The 18,557-nt window shown below is 40.9% G+C and overlaps 1 protein-coding gene across 2 annotated transcripts in view; it reads left to right on the forward strand.

Annotated features, from left to right (window-relative positions):
- The window catches only part of INO80D (INO80 complex subunit D), a 294,761-nt gene extending 277,645 nt beyond the window's left edge, over window positions 1–17,116 (forward strand). For both annotated transcript variants that reach the window (XM_085648924.1, XM_085648925.1), the window contains exon 11: window positions 4,162–17,116. In XM_085648924.1, the coding sequence (XP_085505050.1) occupies window positions 4,162–5,327 (1,166 nt within the window). In that variant the 3' untranslated portion in view covers window positions 5,328–17,116. The remainder of the gene's footprint in view (window positions 1–4,161) is intronic.
- Window positions 17,117–18,557: the final 1,441 nt, after the last annotated feature.

Raw genomic sequence — 18,557 nt, forward strand, 5'->3', positions numbered from 1 at the left:
CCACGTCGGCTGCCGCCGCCGCCACCACCACGTCGGCTGCCGCCGCCGCCACCACCACGTCGGCTGCCGCCGCCGCCGCCACCACCACCACCACCACCACCACGTCGTCTTAGTCGTCGTCCACCACCACGTCGTCTTAGTCGTCGTCCACCACCACCCGTGACAGGTAAAGTGTCATTGGAGGGCAGGGGTAATAGGAGTGTCAACCCCAACTGTACATGGGACATTTAAGGATGCATTGGGTGCGAGAAGACTGGACTAGGGGCTAGAAGTATTACACCAGACCCAAGATACATTTTGAAGAGGCGCAATATCACAGAGGCTCCTGTTACGGCACTAGCAGCAGCTCTACCTCACTGTGGCATATCTGCACGAGTCACTCACTCAAAACCCCCCCCTTTTGTACCGCTTTGTTCGCCATAAGTTGGCAGGGTATGCTCAGACGTGAGTCCCTTGCTCACTTTGCCACTGGATTCAAGCAAGCCTGGCTGAAGACGGCTGAAATGCCAGAAACCGGTCCTAGGAAGCTTGTTTCCGGTCCAGGGAAGGCATGGCTTGGCAGTTCGGGCTGGACTGTTCCCATGAGGCACAGGGTCAGACTGATTTGCATATGGCCATGTCTGAACTGGGGTGGCAGAGTGGGCTAAAGAACGTGATGGATCAAACCCAGATCTGTTGACTGGGTGTGAGTGTTTGATTGGTTCTGATGCTCCATCCATCACCACCCCCTTTTGTACCACTCACTCAAAACCAGCATTGGTATAGCCAATAGGTCTAGCCTTTGGGACCTTATAAGTGTTTAGCCATGCAACACTTGATGTTGTTGCACCGAGGATATTGTGCAGGATAACTAAACACTTATAAGGTCCCAAAGGCGAGACTTATTGGCTATGCCAATGCTTGTTTTAGGTTGCGCCTAAGGTCTGTTGACAGCGCAGCTGTCAAGCCAGACCTACAAAATGGCTTTTTGCTCAGCGATGATAGCACAAATGCGTTTATAGGTCTCGTGCCTAGCGTTGCAGTGCATAGCACTGCTCGCACAGCGAGAGACCTCTTGTAGGGGGTTTCAAAACGTATCTAGAAATCGCGCACGCTCTTGCTTTTTCTTTTGATCTCCGCGATTGGCTTGTGAATGCGTGTTTTTCACAAACTGAGCACGCAATAGGCCAAAGGCGGGCACATTGCTCCGCCCATGGCCTATTGGTGTCTGTTACGCGCACCGGCCGTCATGTGCGCACCACTCGCGGGCTTCTTTGTTTTTCAATAGCTATCGCTTTTACTTTCGCGATCTCTACCACTTCCTGTGACTTGACGACCATGTCTCTCAAACAGTCTACTGCGGGCTCGTGGCTTCTATTAAATGCAGGAACAGTGTGGGAGCTTGCCTCTGACTTCTGCACAGCGACAGCGCTTTTAGAAAAAAAAAGCGAAACGCACACGTTTGACTCTCTTGCAGAGACTTGCAAGTCTCGGGACGGTGAAACGTGATCCCGGGGCTTCAAAAAGCAGTCATTACAATGTGTGTCTTTCCCTTTCATTTAGCTTCTTTCTGCTTTTCCCTAACTCTACACAGACCGGAATCTGTTCAGGGGAATGTTTGTTCTTTTCACTTCACTTTCCTTCCTGTCGGGGTTTTACGAGGGCCTGAATTACCCCCGCCCTGCCTCTCACTCCAAAGCTCCTGGTAAAACCCCAAAATCGCTGTCCTCTAATACGAAACGGTGGACATGTGCGGACTGAGCTGTAGGGAGGACAGTGTTCAGTGCTGTACTCTCAAAACAGCCCCGTCCGTAAAGTTAGCGGCACTGATCGTTCTTCCTGTGCGAGTGTTTGCCCCTGTCTATATGTCTGCTCCGATGAAAACTTGTGTGCACTCTGTGTAAATGCATGTGTGCACACTGCTGTATCAGTGTGTGCTCTGTTGTTAGTGTGTGTTCGTGTCTACGTTTTGTTACCCTAGGTGCTCTAGTGTATGTTATTTTTTCAGTGTGTGCACCCGTTTGTAGTACCGTGGAGTTGGTGCGCGTGTGCACACTCTTGTGTCATTGTCGTTACACTTTGTTCCTGTGTGCGCATACCTTTGTTTGTGTGTGGGTACATGCTTTTGTGTTTATGGGTCCACTTATGCTTTCCTGTCGCCTCTGCATCGCAGTGTACGTGTACTCTTGTGTTAGCACGTTTGTCTTGCGTCACATTGTGAACGCTTTTTTTGTTGGTGCTTGTGTACTCATTGGTCAGAGTGTGCAAGCGCTCTCGAATCAATATTTGTCTGCCCCAGTGTTACTGTCTGTTCTTTTGTGTCATATTGTGCATGCACACGAATATCAGTTTGTGTATGATTGGTGTCAGTTTGTGCACGTATGTGCTTTTGTGACTGGATGTGTTTTGCTCTTCTGATAGTGGTTGTGTGCTTGGATCAGTGTGTGTGCTTTTCTGTCAGTGCATGTGCTCTCGTGCTTAAGTGTGTTCTTGTGTTAGTTTGTGCACTTGTGTGATCTCCTGTGTCAGGATGTGTATATTCTTGTGTCCAATTATGTGCATTGTCGAGTGTCAGTGCTTGTAAGCTCGTGTGGCAGGATGTGTATACTCTTACGGCAGTACTGTATATGTTTTTGTATCACGTTGTATGTGCTTTTCATCGTATGTATGGGCTTGTAAGTTTGTGTGTTCTTTAGTGTCAGTGTGTACTCGTGTGATTTTTGTGTATGATCTTGTAGTGTCTGTATTCTCTTGTGGCAGAGGTTTTCTATTGAGTCAGATTCTGTACACACGTGTCAGTATGAAGGTGCTGTTGTGTCAGTGTTTTATGTGCTTATGTATTCCCGTGTATACGGTTGTGTGTGATGGTGAACTGGTGTCAGATACTGTACGGACATGTGCCAGTGTGTGGGTTTTCTTCTGTCATGCGAATGTGCACTTATGACACTGTATGGTCACTATTATGTCAGTGTATATGTATGCTCTGGTGCCTGTCTGCGTGCTGCTCCTGTGCTCTTGTCTGGGTGTTCTGTGGACAGTGTATGCATTCTTGTGTATCACAGCATGTGTACTTTTGTGCTACACTATGTATGCTCGTGTGTCAAGATGTCCGGCATATGTCATAGTGTGTTTGATTTGGCTTCTGGTTGTGTGTTCTTATGACAGCGTTGGTGTTCTTGTTTCAGTGTGTATACGTTGTTGCGTCAGTGGGCATGTTATTGTGTGTCACGCAGTAATGTTTATTTTGGGTTTTTTATTCAGGCTTGAGTTGCCGCAAAGGCAGCTACTTTGTCCCAACTACGTAGTCCCAATTATTATTATTTTTTTTTATGTTCCACTTTCCTGTTGTAAACTATTGACTGGTACGTTTATGTAACTTTCCAAGGCGCACTGCCTATAACTTCGCTGAGGGCGTTAAAGTGCCCGATGCAGAAATCTGTGTGAAACTTCCCAGTCACGGGCACCAACGCTAGTAAGGTATTTCAGGGCACGGGGTTCATGTGCTGAAAGCAGAGCTCTGTGTATCAGGAGAGGTCACAAGTTTAAATCTGCTTAGTCCGTATTTACTATGCTTGTTTAAAGTGGACCCTGGCACCGTCGTAACTCTAACCTCAGCCTCACCTCCACGTACAGAGTCTGGTAGGAGCTTATGGTGGCATTGGCATGAGAGTCCAGACAAAGGGCAGCTGCAGACACTGTCTGATTAACCAAGCCAGAGATCAAGCACAACAGACCTCTCCGCTCCAGCCTCAGTCTCCAGGAAACGCGATGCCTTTTCGCCCAATTCTTCTGCCTGACAGGAACTTCAATGTAATGGATCTCGCATTTACGCGACTTTGAACAAATTGCATTGTAAATGACAATGTCTTTTTTTTTTTTTAAACATAAATAAAAGGCATTGTCATTTACAATGCCAATAGTTTAAACTCGCATAAATATGAGACCTATCTCGCATTTGCGAGAGTTTAAGCTACTGGCAATGCCAATAGCTCAAACTTTAATAATGCGAGACCTATTGCATTGCAAATGCTTGTATTAGTAGTCAATGCAAAATGGACAGTCTATATAGTCTTGCCCTATGTGCGCTAAACATACTATTGTGATTTCGCATTAATTTCAAGATGCAAACGTTTTTCTTAATGGGTTTGATTTCTGCCCTTCATGTGTTTTTCTTTTTTTTAGGTAAGAATGGTGATCTTCTACCCACCAGAGAAGAAGCTGAGGAACTGGAACGGGCCTTGCAGGCTGTGACATCTCTTGAGTGCTTGACTAACATTGGAGTGCTTTCCCATTCAGATGGCGTAGCAGTGGGAGAGCTGACTGACCGAGGTATTGGAGTATTTTCCACAGGGATTGGACCTTCAGGATTACAGTCCTTGACTCGTGATGTTCACACGGACCTGGGGGAACTCCTCAATGGGCGGATTGTGCATGATAACTTCTCCAGCCTGGACCTTGATGAGACCTTGCTCCGCTCTTCAAGCTTGTCCGTCTCATCTGTGCCCTTGGCCAGGCATATTCATGGGCAATTCTCTGCCCCAGCCAATGTCAGCCTTACTTCTGTCACACTAGTAAGCCCGAGTGGCCTTGGGGAAAGGACCTTTCCAGGATCATTTCATGGACTTCACGACAGCAGCCATTCCTCTCAGAGATCGCTCCCTATCCAGCTGCTGAGCAAAGTGGAAGACCTGATAACCTCAAGGCAGCACTACAGCAGTGACCGCTCACACTCTTCTCCCTCTGGAAACCATTATGACAGTGAACATGTGCCCTCGCCCTACAGTGACCATATCAGATCCCCCCATACTGCCTCTTTCACTGGTGATAGTTTGGCAGCTTCGTTCTCAACAGAAGGACCCCTGATTGCACAGCACTTGCTTAGCACCCAGCTAGACGTTCCACTTAGCGGCGTTGTCAACCCAAGGACTCATTGGGGGAACCTTCCTGTCAATCTTGGTGATGGCTCACCTTTTAGCAACCTCCTTAGTGCAGATGGACACCTTCTTTCCACTTCCTTGTCCACGCCCCCTACCACCTCCCATTCTGAGGTCATCCAGCCTGCCTTCTCAACTGTGACCCCTAACAGCACTTGCGTGCTCCCGGGGTTACCGCAGACTAGTTTTAGTGGCCTGGGTCCCTCTTCCACAGAGATGGTGGCCTCCACGTCTCCTAAGCTGCAGCTCCCCCAATTCAGTGCTGCCTTTGGCCACCAACTCTGCCCTCACAGTGGCATTCCCAAGGATCTACAGCCGAGCCACAGCTCCATAGCACCCCCAACTGGTTTAACAGGAGCCACTGCTACGAGTACGAACAGCATGCCGGCTTCCTCATTCACCACTCCTAGTTGAGCGGATTTCATCTTTTCATTGTGTGAGTGTGTGTACATAGGCAGATGGGTGCAGGGAACTTATGGTTCCTTTCTGTAATGTTCTCTCCTCGTTCTTTGAGTATTTAAAATACCTAGATATATATATCTATATATATTATATAGATATATGTATATAAATACACACAAAACAGGGTGATATAATCCTCTTTCAGCTTTGGGAGGGGTTATCCTACTGCACATCAATATGTGGTATTGAAGCTGTGCTATTGATAGGCTCTCTTCTTTCTAACAAACGCCCTGTACCCAGTACTCTTGTTTAGGAAGTGGTGAAGGAGAGGTTGTTGGAGGGCAATTGGGATCTATGCGGCAAAAGCATCAAATGGAAAGATACCTCGCATTTAATATTGCTCAATACTATTCCTTGTGGATGTTATTAATTGCTCTATCTGCCATGTCAAATGCTGGTGTTGTAGGAGGTGTGCTTCCGGAGGACAGAGGACTGATGAATCAGAATGAGGGGTGAAAACTCGAACTGTGCCTCTGTATCCTTGTAACATGCTCATGCTGGGATGCTTAGAAAGAAGCCATTGTAAAATGTCCCTTTTCAGCAATCTATACAGGCTGTTTCTAAAAACATTGTCATGCTCTTTGTGGTACGATTGGTGAGCAACTACACATTTGAAGTTTTGTGGTTGAAGATTAATCCTTGGGTTAACTAGATGTTGGTTGGTATCTCATATTCCTCACACTTGTTGAAAGGAACAGTCTCAAATGTGATGGTTTTCTTATTTGGAAGTTGGACTAATGTCACCAGTAGCAAAAGGAGAAAGGAATTGTGGCCGAATGCACATCTCGGTGAGCAGTGAGTGCTGGTAGCAATTTTAAATTGGAAATTGCTGCTGGGCTGCCACAATTATCCTTTGAAAGTTTCATTTAATGTGGATCTTTCTTTGGATTCTCTGCAAATGTGTTATGGCAAGCACATCTCCAATTTTGCAGTGATAGTTTCTTGATAGCTGGCACAGGAAAATGGTTAATTCTAGTAATGTTCTACAATGGACATTACTCGCCCATTAACTGGGAAGCTAAGTCTTGGGGTGGACAGTCGTGTTAGATGCCACATTGATACACTTGCTTTGTGCAAATGTAGTTACTTTGCATCAAAGGTGCTTCAGGAAATTGTCCTTTTCACACCTTCTTGCTGCTATTGAAATATTGGAAATTATACTCTTATGAAAATAAAATGTTAAATATCATGCATCTTCAATACAGCCTATCTCCCTCCCCTACGGCCTGTTTTGTCTCAACTTGTGGTCCTTTTAGAAATCTACGTATTAGATTTAGGAGGCTTGTTTCAATTTGGTAAGGAACATTTTCTCTTTACTCTGGACGTTGGGTTCCACGAGTTTTTAGGACTGTGGGGGGTAATCCGTTTTTGGAGTAATCAAATTTGATAGTAGCAACATCTGCAGATGAATAGTTATTTCTGCGGTGGAAATTCTGGAAAGCTTAATTTAATTGACTCATAAGGGTATTTGTGTGTTTTACATAATGAAATTAACATATTTAGAAAGATACCAATCTCTCCTGGCCCTGTATGTTCCCTTATATTTAAATTCTGGATGCAGCCCTTCTGATAGCCGATTCATTTCCAGCTGGAACATTACAGCAACTGGGATCATGCAGTCTTTTTAGACACTTTATCTCTGGGCTGATTTTTCTCATAATATGCATACGCCCTCTACCAGCACTGGAGATGAAACGGAGACTCTTATCAAGACTGCAAAGGGATTGGTAGTAATATTTTTGAATAGGCAACCATGTCTCAGCGGTGTAACCTCTCTGAAAAGTTTTTTTTACGCATGCTACTTGCATGCAGAAGCACTGGCCTAGATAGTCAGTTCAGCATTTGCACCCTTCATTTTTTCCATTCACTTGTACTCACATTTTCTCATCGCTATGGTCAGCAACATTTCTAAAGCTGGAAGTGCAATATCTGAGCATACGATTGGCACAGTTCTTGTAATTTTAATCCGTATTTCCGTTTTGCCATTAGAAGTTTGATTTCTCTGACAATTTGCAAAGGAACTATCTTGGGAGAACACTTACAGTTCCCTGTAATACAGAATTGTTTTGCTTTTTGGTGCCTGACTGATACTAGAGCCCTTTTTGATAGTTTGCCTCTTGTGTAAGTTAGTTCTGATAACCAGTTCTAGCTTACTTTATTTAACAAGAAATAGGTATTATCTTGTCTGTCTAGATATGGACTCTTGTACTTTAACACATACACGTAGTTCAAAGATAACTCAAACATGTGCAGCCAGTTTGACTAGGAGATAAGGCTGTTTGAATAGATGGAGGAAGCCATTTAGTGAATAAGATCAGATGTATTTTCTCAATTATTCAATACTTTTTAACGCTTTCGGTATGAAAGGCATTTGAGCATTCAACTTGCAACTTTTAAATGATAGCCACAGAGCCTTGTTTTTAATCCACTTTTTAAAGAATCCATGTTACAGGGACTTCATGTTTCTGGTGTTGTATAGCTGTATGTGTTGCGTCTTGTGCTAAATGTGATTAGAGATCATGTGCAAGATTGAAATTATATGATGAAGCCAAATTAGATTGTTTTCTTGTTCACTGGGTGTAATGTGCTTCTCTCACAGTATGTCTTGTAAACATAAGCGATACCTTTGTTTTAAACAAATTTCATACAGTTTTAAATTTCAGACTTTTTTTGGTCAGTCAGTTTCTACTCTTTGCAGACTCATTATCCCATCGCAATGTGCTGCAGCACCTGTTTTAATCTGTTTTTTTTTTTTTTTTTTTTTTTTTACAATTTTGAAAAAGATATTTATAGAAAGGATTTCTCAAACACTTCTTCTGTGCTTTTCACACTAGTCTTCCAGAGTCATAATGACCCACTTTAGTTGGGAAATAGATTGGTGTTGCTGCTAGTATTGTCACAGTGTGTTTAGAACATGTCTTTTTTACCTCCCAAAATTTCAGCCTTCTAGCTTTCAGATTAAGATTTCCAGTAAAATTGGGCTTTCCTTAAAGTTACCATAATGTGTGTTAGCTTCCTCAATGGAAGAAGTTTTTGTTGGTCAGGTGGAGGCAAGAAAAAGGCCATTGCTTCCATCAAACTCTTCCTAAACCTTGAAACACCAGAAAAATCAATTTCCTTTTTTTTTAAATTATTTTTCCTTGAATGCTTTTCACTTCACAGAAGGGAGCACTCCCGAATCCAGTACTACCAGATTTAAGTCGAGGGTTATTAGAAACTAAGAAATGCATGTTAGCTTGGCCACTGACTTGGTTTGAGGAAAGTATTTTGCCATTGCAAACGGATCACATTCTTTTTGTTCAGCTAAGTTTCCATTGTGTTACCATTTCCTGTTGCAGACAGCATTGGCTGCCTTCTGGCTTTTTTTTCAGAAAAATGTTCACTTTACTGGTTCACATGGTTGTAACTTGACAGTTGGATCTTGTAACTTATAGCTTCCCAGTCAAATGGCCTTGAACATGGTGTTGTTACGATGAGAATATTCCAGACTCAGTTTTTCTTCAAACCTGCTACCAATTTACTGTTGCATTAGGTGTCTTGCACCAATATGTATTCCCTTACTTATGCAGACATACCTTTTACCATTAATGCCACGCATTGATCAAGCAATACCTGGTTGAAGCCTTTCTAAGTGGTTGTCTACATTGGGATCAAGATTTACGGGATGCATCACAGCCACACTGCACTTTAGTGGGCGGGAACATTCACTGGCAGTACAGTATGTACATTTATGGCCCTGTTGAGAAGGGTTTTGAGATTAGCACCCATGGTCACCAAAGAGTCAGTGTGGCATCTTTTTGTAGTAGTATATTTATATGTGTAGTCTTAACATGAATTAAAAGAATAAAAATGGTTAAGATAATTCCTTAAGTCTTAATTTCTTTCTAGAGATTGTTTTCTTTTAGTAGAAATCCGATATGTTGGTACATTTGTCTTTCACCAATGATGCAACATGTTTGCTTCTAGGATTCATTGGCACATTTATGTCCTTTCTTGCAATAACCTAAACTAATTTTCTAGTTTCCAGGGTCCATCAGGGATTAGATCAATGTTAGAAGATTTATCATGATCTTTTGCATTGTTTATAGTTTATATGTGTATATATAGAGATTTGAGAAGTTGTATATTCCGAATTGCTACAGTTGTATAGAAGTATAAATATATAGAAATTAAATATATATACATTATGACATTTGCTTCTCCTCCCTCAGCCTTGAATTAATCTATTTGCGTTCCCTGACCCCATTTCTCAGTCCTCTAAAGTTATGGGGTTTTAAATCATTATAATCTAGACAGCAAGGCTGACTGACTTTTTAAAACCCTTCCAGCTACCTGTGTCTGGGTATCTCGACGTTACTAGAGTATTCACTGAAATCTTTTCAGTCTTTAGTTAGCATTATGATGTAGGTGATACAGATTGCAACTCAAAATCCAAGGCAGTAGGATAGGCCACGCCTTTTAGGAAAACAATTGTGCCTGCTGCTAGTTGATTGAACAGGAAGGGAGAGATAAAGGTTTGTTTTTAATTGTTGTGCCAAAAGTGTCATTGTCCATCTGAAACTGTGCTCTGTTATCAGGACAGATCATTCTGCTCTTTAAGCAATATCAATTATTTTTCAAAGATGCAGATCTGAAGTGTTTTGCGTTTGGTGTCAAAAAACCCTTAGCAATTGCCCCGCCCTTGTAGTATGTTCACAAGGAAAGGTCTGAAGGCCAGAACGATCAGCCTGGTGGTTAGATTCTCTAAGGTAGTCTAACAAGTGTGGTCGATACTCGGTAAGTGTGCATCAGTTCCTGTTTTCAGGTCTCTGCAGATTGTTTGTTTTTTTCAAACAAGACCTCGAATAGTTAAATTTGTAATTGGTGTAAACGGTCTGTCGGCGCCTGTCACATCATTTTGTAGTGTCCATTGAAACATCAAATGTCTCAGACCCACAACAACTTGTCGGATGGTGCGCAATAAGCATTGCTCTCCCCACCAATACTTTGCCCATTTGCCAAGTGGACTAGCTGTCTCCATTTGATGCCCTTTGGAACTATCCAACCCCCATAGTCAGCTCCTGTGTTTTTAAGGTTGACGAAGAACTACATACACAACAGCTGCCTCCTAATGGCCGACCCAGAACCACGACACTATAAACATTGTTACTAAGCTAACTGTATTGCTTTGTGACACCTTCACCTAAACTACAGCAAAACCCTCTGAGGCAGATACCAGCTCCTTATAAAACAGAAAGAGATACGCACATCTAATCGCCGCTGTGAGGTGGCTTTATTAGACCTTAGTATAAACTTTAAAAAGTAGTTTAACTTTATATTTGAGCGCCCCGGGACACCCCATCGAGAATTGCACTCATGCGCTGTTCTATTAAGTATGTAACTGGTTTGTGTTGAGACTTATTGGTTGTGCTGGCAGTAAAGTCTTGAAAAAGAAAGTTTGAAACAATTCGGTTTTTTTTGTCTTTGCCTGTTACGTTTACATGAACTAAGCAGGCCTGACCCTTCTGGGTTTCTGAAAGAACATGAAAGCGATGAAGAATTGCTATGGTGCGACTTTTATCTGTTTTTAAACGAAAGAATATTTCTGGTTCATAGCCAAGTCCGAAAATGGGGCTGACGTGGTAAAGTCTTTCCCTTGCAAGCTACGAAAGTCATAAATAACCTTTAAGCTTGCAATGAGGGACTGCGTCTTGGCAGGAGTTTTGGGTCAAGTCAACCCCTCACCTTAGTTGCTTTTTGGAATGAAGTGATGTTCCATTGCTGATTGTTGTAAAACGCTTTGCAAAATGTCTGTTGCAATATTTTGCACTACTATGGTGAGTGATATTAATTTATTTCTGATACGTAAGACGTACAATGAAATGCACACTTTTAAATTGCATTAATTATTTGATTAGTAATTATGTTCAGTAAAACTAGAAAGATATTAATCACTGGTGCTGCTAATATTTTATATGTCGCAAAGCTCATAGCAGTTCCTTCTGTTTATTCACACTGACTGATGAAAGAAAGTGGGCAGTCCCATTTACAAACTACAGTAATGTGACTTGTGTAAACATAACTGCTTTCCAGGAAGTGAATAAAGCCAGTTTTTTTTAACGTGCCATGACACTCCATGGCATTTGATCTTTCACATTTTGGACTATAATAAATCAGCCTAGCCATGTGTTCCAAATGTTAGATTGTATGATGTCTCGTACTTCCAGTTGGATTCTCACCTTCTACATAGAGTTTTCATTGAATGCTAAAGTTACTCATGTGCTCGTTCCTTTACTCCTTATCAATTTCTTTTGTAACCGTTCCCATACAGCTAGTGTTGATGCCTTTTTTGTTGAGAGGTATTTTGAATTCACGGAAATGTACATAAAACCCAATGACGGCTTTTAGCTGTGAACCTGAACCCAGCAGGCTTAAAATCCATCCATTTCCAGGTCACTTAGAAAGGGCCCTATTTACGCCTTCTGCAAACATTTTGACAGCTTGCATTGACAGTGCGTGAAGTCCTGTTTGGCCTGGAGTACTGTTTTTTTTCTTTCTGGTAGGACTAATAGTATGGTTCTTGAGTTTTGTTGTTCCTTTGACCGTTAGTATACTCGTGCTATCACCCAATGCCATTGCACTTCTATAATGTCTGTCAAATCAGTTTATGCAGTTATATGGTTTTGCCCATGCAAAGAAGGTTCTTTGCAATGTCTTTTGGCACAATTTAGACCGTAGATGGCTCTACAGAATAAATGGAAGGCTGATCATTAACACCATACTTAAACCACACTGACAGAGGGCTGGTTAATTGGGATCACACTGGAGTACATAACTTAGATGATGAGTGGGTGTGATTTGTGCTGCACTCCAGACACTTTCCAATGCATAGGCTACTTTGATGAATGTTGATTCTTTGCCAAGAGCAGACCACTGGACGCATGCTGTAAGGGTCAGGGAGAATAGGTTTCTTCTTAGATGGATAATAGTGAATTCAGTAAAGTCTCTCTGCCCTACAGTCTCATTCCATATGGCAAGATGAATATTCAGATCTTTGGGCCGCTGTAAGTGTCGATGGTTCATTGGTAGAGAAGATGAGATGGATCCTCCATGCTTGTTCATACACAGCACTATAACCATTGCTGCTTTCTAGATTATTACATTAATTGCGTTCAGGCACTGTCCTTCTGTAGTTAAAGTTGGGTCCAATGTGGGCCACCCTCCATGCACTTTAGACATCCTGTTATTTAGGTCTGGGTGAAGATGGTGTGTTTTGGCACACTGCCATCTATTTTCCAGTCTTTACTATGCCAGAAAAGCAAGCAAACCTGGAGCTGTCTGGAGTGAGATTTTGTGGAGACTGTTTTGTCAATCTGAACAATGTTTAAACCTAATACTTGTCTGATTCAAGGCTCATGTCTACAATTTCAAGGCTGATAATTTAAATTTAATGTATGATGTGCATGTGTCTTTGGCCACGGGTTATTTGCTAATAATTCCACGGATAGGCGTGTGGACCCTTTGAGTGGTTCAATGCAGTTTATTTTCTCGATAGCCACAGTTAATGGGTATAAGACTAATTTGCATACAGTCTCCTTTGGTGGACATGTGCATGTTTACTGTGGCTGATCAACCTTTTAGACAAAGTGGAGAAAAAGGAAGACCAGGCCCTAATAACCTGGCTCGTTCCTTTGGGGCCCAACTCTGCTTTTTCACCCATCTCTAGGTTTTAGTCTCCCTTTCTCATGTGCCTGTCTCTGTGGCCTTGTCTAAAACGGAGAGCCTGGCTGTCTAGGCCTGCAGAACCCTTTGCTGTAAATCTGCCAGTATGTACCATTTGGTGCGATAAACCTACCCTCCAATATTCCCTTACAATGAAAATGCAAACTTCATGATTAAATTGAACTGTTCACTTTAGCCACTACTCATCTATTATGATAGTTTACCATTAATAGTTAAGCATCCACGTTCTGCAGTGCTCCGACTAGGGCAATATCGGCTATTAATATCAACAGGAGGATTTTCACACAGATTGTAATGGATCCTTTACTCCAAACAGGACAGTCTCCCTCATTGTACGTTCCATTATACAATTCTTAAAATTAATTGTGTGGAACTCGTAGGCAATACTTTAGTATTTGACCTTTCCAATGCGAAAGGTATAGACCTGTTGGTTGTACAACTTTACCTCGCATGCCTTTACCGTACATTTTTTACCACTCGTGCATTTACCACAATATATATATAATTTTGATGGAGACCCCCCCCCCCCCCCGCACTTTTTTTTTTATCAATACATTATTTTAACTTTTTTATTTATTGGGGGAAACAACCCCAAACCTCCCTTTATTAATTACTCTTTCTACCCTTTGCCCCTACCCACCCCTAAATTCTTAAAAATACCTTTAATAACTAATGTCCCTACCCAGACCCCTAAAAATACTTTTATTAACAATGCAATACCCGCACTTAAACCCTAAAAACACCTTTACCACTCTATATCCCTATCCGCCCCATAACCCTAAAACACCCTTAACACTTCATATCCATACCCACCCCTAAACCCTAAAAACATCCTTACAACCCAATAACCTTACCCACCCCAAACCACAAAAAATACCCTTACCAGCCCATGCCACTATTCACCCTCCCATGCCGCTATTCACCCCTGAACCCTAGAAATATCCTTACCATCCTATAACCCTACCGAAACCCTAAACAATCCCTTAACTTATGCCTTTAACTACACCCAAAACCCTAACATACCCATACCACCCTATACCCCCACAACCTTAAAAACACCCTACAACCCAATACCCTTACTCAACCCTAAAAATACCCTTACCACCCCATGCCCCTTCTGACCCCTAAACCCTGAAATTGCACTTGCCACCCCATGCCCCTACCCACTCCTAATGACTAAAAAATCCCTTACTGCTCTATACCCACCCTTAAACCATACAATACTGTTACCAGCCTATATCCTTACCAACCCATTAACCCTAAAAAAAAAATTACAACCCAATACTCTTACCCACCCCTAAGCTCTAAAACCACCCTTCTCATCCTATACTTACCCATACCCATCCTTAAACACACATGTATAATATTTACACACGCATACTTTCTTTACCTATATTTACCATGCGTGGTAGATGCCTTGCGTGGTAATGCTTGCGTTGTAAAGGCTGTTTGCGGATCTGTTTTTCAAGATTCATTTATGAGTATTGATCGGATCGTGAAATAGTGTAAGGACTGACTTTGTAATGGTGGTTGGAAAGTCATTCTAATTCTGCCATTGTGGGATCAGTTGGAGCAGCATTCCAAGGAGAGCAAGATGAAGGGCATTGCTTTGTTACAACTCTTTACAAAATCCGCAAGCTGACTACAGATTTTTCTTCTTTCTCTGTACTTTTAATTTTTTGTTTATTTATGAGGTACCACATATTAGCCTTGTGGAACCTGCCCCGAAGGCTTTATTTTTATCCAGTAACATCCAGGGTTCTGCATACTTTCTGATTTTGCAGTAAAACATTTAAAATTTGAAAAAAATATATATGTAAGATAATTTTGGATTCCACAAGGCATAGACTGTTTTAGACTTTGGAAACAGACTCACAACGCATAGCCTCATAGAATGTATGTATAAAGAACATACAGTATAATTCTAAGAAAGCCAAAATATAATTTAATAGAGATTTGTATTTTAATTCATGTAAAGCGTATATGTATATATGTGTTTTAGCTTTGGGCTGTCCTGCCTCATTGCCAATTTTGTCCCGGTTTCAAGGAGCCACGACGATCAAGGGCAATTCTTGTAATTCAGTTTTTTGTGTTATTTTAATAGTGAACATGCTCCAATGCTTCAGGTAAATTAAACCGTTCACCCTCCGATTCTCCTACTAGTGATTTTGCATGTTATTCTTTGCCTTTTCAGTAGCTGCTGTTACTAATGTTGCTTCAGTTTCTGGGCCTGCATTTTAATTTTGGTTCTGAAGGAGCTAAAAGGACTTATTTGAAGCACCACACACACTACTGACTATTAAGTATACATTTGGAGTTTTAAGCATTCTTGATGGCAAAACATTTAACCATCCATTGAAATTGTATGGCCACAGTGACTAGTTGCTGTTTCTTATTATTATTAATACAAACATGTTGTATGCCCCTCCTCACCCAGACTTTAATAGATTCAAAGGCGATTGACAGGCTCTTAACATTTTGTGGTTACTAACATAAAGCTTAATCTGACATCTCATTTCTGCATTTCGCCTCGAGAGTAATATTTCCTTTGGTGTTGCAAATTCAGAGATAGGACTTTTGGCGGTCTTGTAATTTAGATTGTATGACATTGACATGGCATACCAGCTTTGACATGGCATAGCATACATCCAAATAATCTCATTGCCATTAATTGACAGTTTCAACTCTTTGGGGATTGGTCACTTGTAACACTTAAGCATGTGGTTTAGAGTGCATTGTCTGGAAGCCGATAATGTCTCTGCTATGCAGTAACTGTATAGGATATGTAGTGCTTTTAATGCCTACTCCAGAGGTTTCTTCGGACAGAGCTGGAGATACCGGCTAAATCATATCCAAAATGTTGACATATTGGCAGAAGCTGTGGTGAGCCTTTTTACTACAAGACACCCTCTTCATGGTGGGGGGGGGGGGGGGGGGGGGAGAAGATATGTTGACGTCTGTACCATTGCATTGAGCTGCAGATATTTTTCTTGTATTTCTTTCTGCATGGTGGCAGGGACATTGAATTTAATACACTTCTTCCTTCCCTCACTGATGTCTCTGCGCCAATATATAGTTTGTCCCACCATATATTTAGACGTTTTAAAATGAATCTGAGAAGTATTACTTCATATGAAGCAGGAACACAGATAGGTACCCTGATTACTCCCTTGTCTTCTTGCAATGCATCTGTCGAAACTGGGGAGAAGTATGTTAAACAATAAAATCCAAGAGACTTTTTTTTTTTTTAAAGAAAATTTATAAAGTGCGAATGTCCTACTGTTTCCATGAAACACAGCATTCCTCTCTGTATTTTGTTGTGGGAACCTCTTTTTAAAATTGATAAGGGAAATATGTTAATTTCCCATGAAATTAATCTCTCCAACCAAGCCAGAACAAATTGTCACAAAAGTTACCGAGCAGTTTTTTAATTTAAAATGCATTTAATGTGATGTATGCAAACGTTCTGAAATTTTCATTGTGCAGCATAATGTTTCCATGGAGCTTATTTTGTTTTAGCAACAATTGTTGTCTAAAGTCACTGTGGGAAAGGGGGCTGAAATTTCTTTTTTGTCCAAAACATTTATTTGATTTCACCTTCTAATACTATTGTTGCTGTTGGAGGTTCGTTGCAAAGTCCAAGGTTTGGCCCATTTGTTAGCAGAAAACAGATGCTTTGGCTGTTGCAGCAGTTGTGGTCAGCATTAAAGACAGAAGGATGCATCACTTTGTATAATTCTTTAGAAACCCCAAGCTGAACCCCCTATTTTCCTCCTCTTTCGATGAATGTACTGTATTGACATTTTTTTAACTGATGAACTAATGGATTGGTCTCATTTTGTTATCTGGTCCTTGTTTAATTTGTTTAAGGGTTTTTGTACACAAAGGTTTACATTTTTATGTATATTTTTCTTGTGTAAAAACTGAAGTAATGTGTATAAAACTTGTATTTATTATCTGTATATAGTGTGATAAATTTTTTCTTTCTTTTGGATGTATTAATAAACCTTGCTGTGAAGTAGTTGTTTTCTTTTTATATTTCAGTGAACTATATTTTAAAAGCATTTGAGATATATACCCTTGTGGGATTCAGGGTAACACAGGGAATGATACATTTGAGACATGCCTGAAGCTGAATCAAAGACTTTGACCAGAAAATGTGTATGCACTTTTTTTTATTTAGACAATACACTTAATGAAAATGCATGCACACACAGCTTTGGATTCTACAACAAAATCCAGCTGCAAACGGGATTGTTACAGTTAAGTATTCTTTTCCTTTAAACGGTATTATATTGACTGTTAACACTTTCTACCCGGGAATCATTTTTTATTCTGAACTCCATTAGAGTAATGTATTTAAAAAACATGGCATGCTAACTTTAGATTTTGAGTGCGTAGTTAATTTTAAAACCTAGCACCTTGAGGGTGTTTTTTTTTTTTTTTTTTTTTCTTTTTTTTTTTTTATGGTTTTCGAATTCCATTTGTTAATGTATGCTATCAACTGAGGAGTCCGAAAAGTCTGAATAAAGACTCAAAGCAGGAAATTAAATGTAACTACAATAACACCTGTTTGGGACACTATCATTTTACCGATCTTCCCACCTAATTGTTATGAATTACATACTATATTAATTACGGAAAAGGTTGGATTTGGACACTCAATTATAATTTAGTCTGAAATTAGAAGTTTTGTCATGATCAGTATATTGACATGTTATGTTTTAGCATGCTTTATCAACTTTTACCCATACTGATTTGATGTCCGTTTGAATGAGTTGGTTTTCTAGGTTGATGTAACCTTAGGAAGTTCTAAGCCAGTTTTCAGTCAACAAATTAATAAATTATTGCGGCCCCATCTATATTTAGAATTTTAGAATGTAGCCAGTTCTAAATATTTTTAACTTGCCAAAAGTATTATTTTTCAGTTTTTCTGCTTATGCTGCATTGTACCCAGCCTAAAATAATTGGAAAAACTATCAATGAGATTTGGCTTAATTGGTCCAAAAATAATTTATATTCAAACAAAGTGGTGAAGTTGAATATTTTTCATAAAATCTGCTGTATAACTCTGTACTTATGGTTGAGTTTGTAAGTGCTTAGGAAAACACTTTTTTGATTAGGAATGACTTTGGCCCTGTTCGACAAAACAAAAAGCACATGCATTTAACTTTGATCCTTGTTTTGTGCAGATCTATTATCGTTCGAGTAGGAACCGAGTAATAAGGAGGTCTGACAATGTCTACTTTTACATAGGAATATCTGAGCCTTTGATTCCTTACCTTAGAATATTGCCCAGGTGTCAGAGTGGATCAGGATATTTTTGAGCTGTCCCCCTTCGAGCTAGTATGTGGCGTTGTTTGGCTCGGCAGCATCTGCACTGAAAGTGACATGCACATTGCCTATATAGACGCCACACCCCAGTGGTCTGGAGTCATTTTTTTTTTCTTTCAATGCCAG

Source organism: Triturus cristatus, chromosome 3_2 (genome assembly GCF_964204655.1).
Source record: "Triturus cristatus chromosome 3_2, aTriCri1.1, whole genome shotgun sequence".
NCBI classification, from domain to species: Eukaryota; Metazoa; Chordata; class Amphibia; order Caudata; family Salamandridae; genus Triturus; species Triturus cristatus.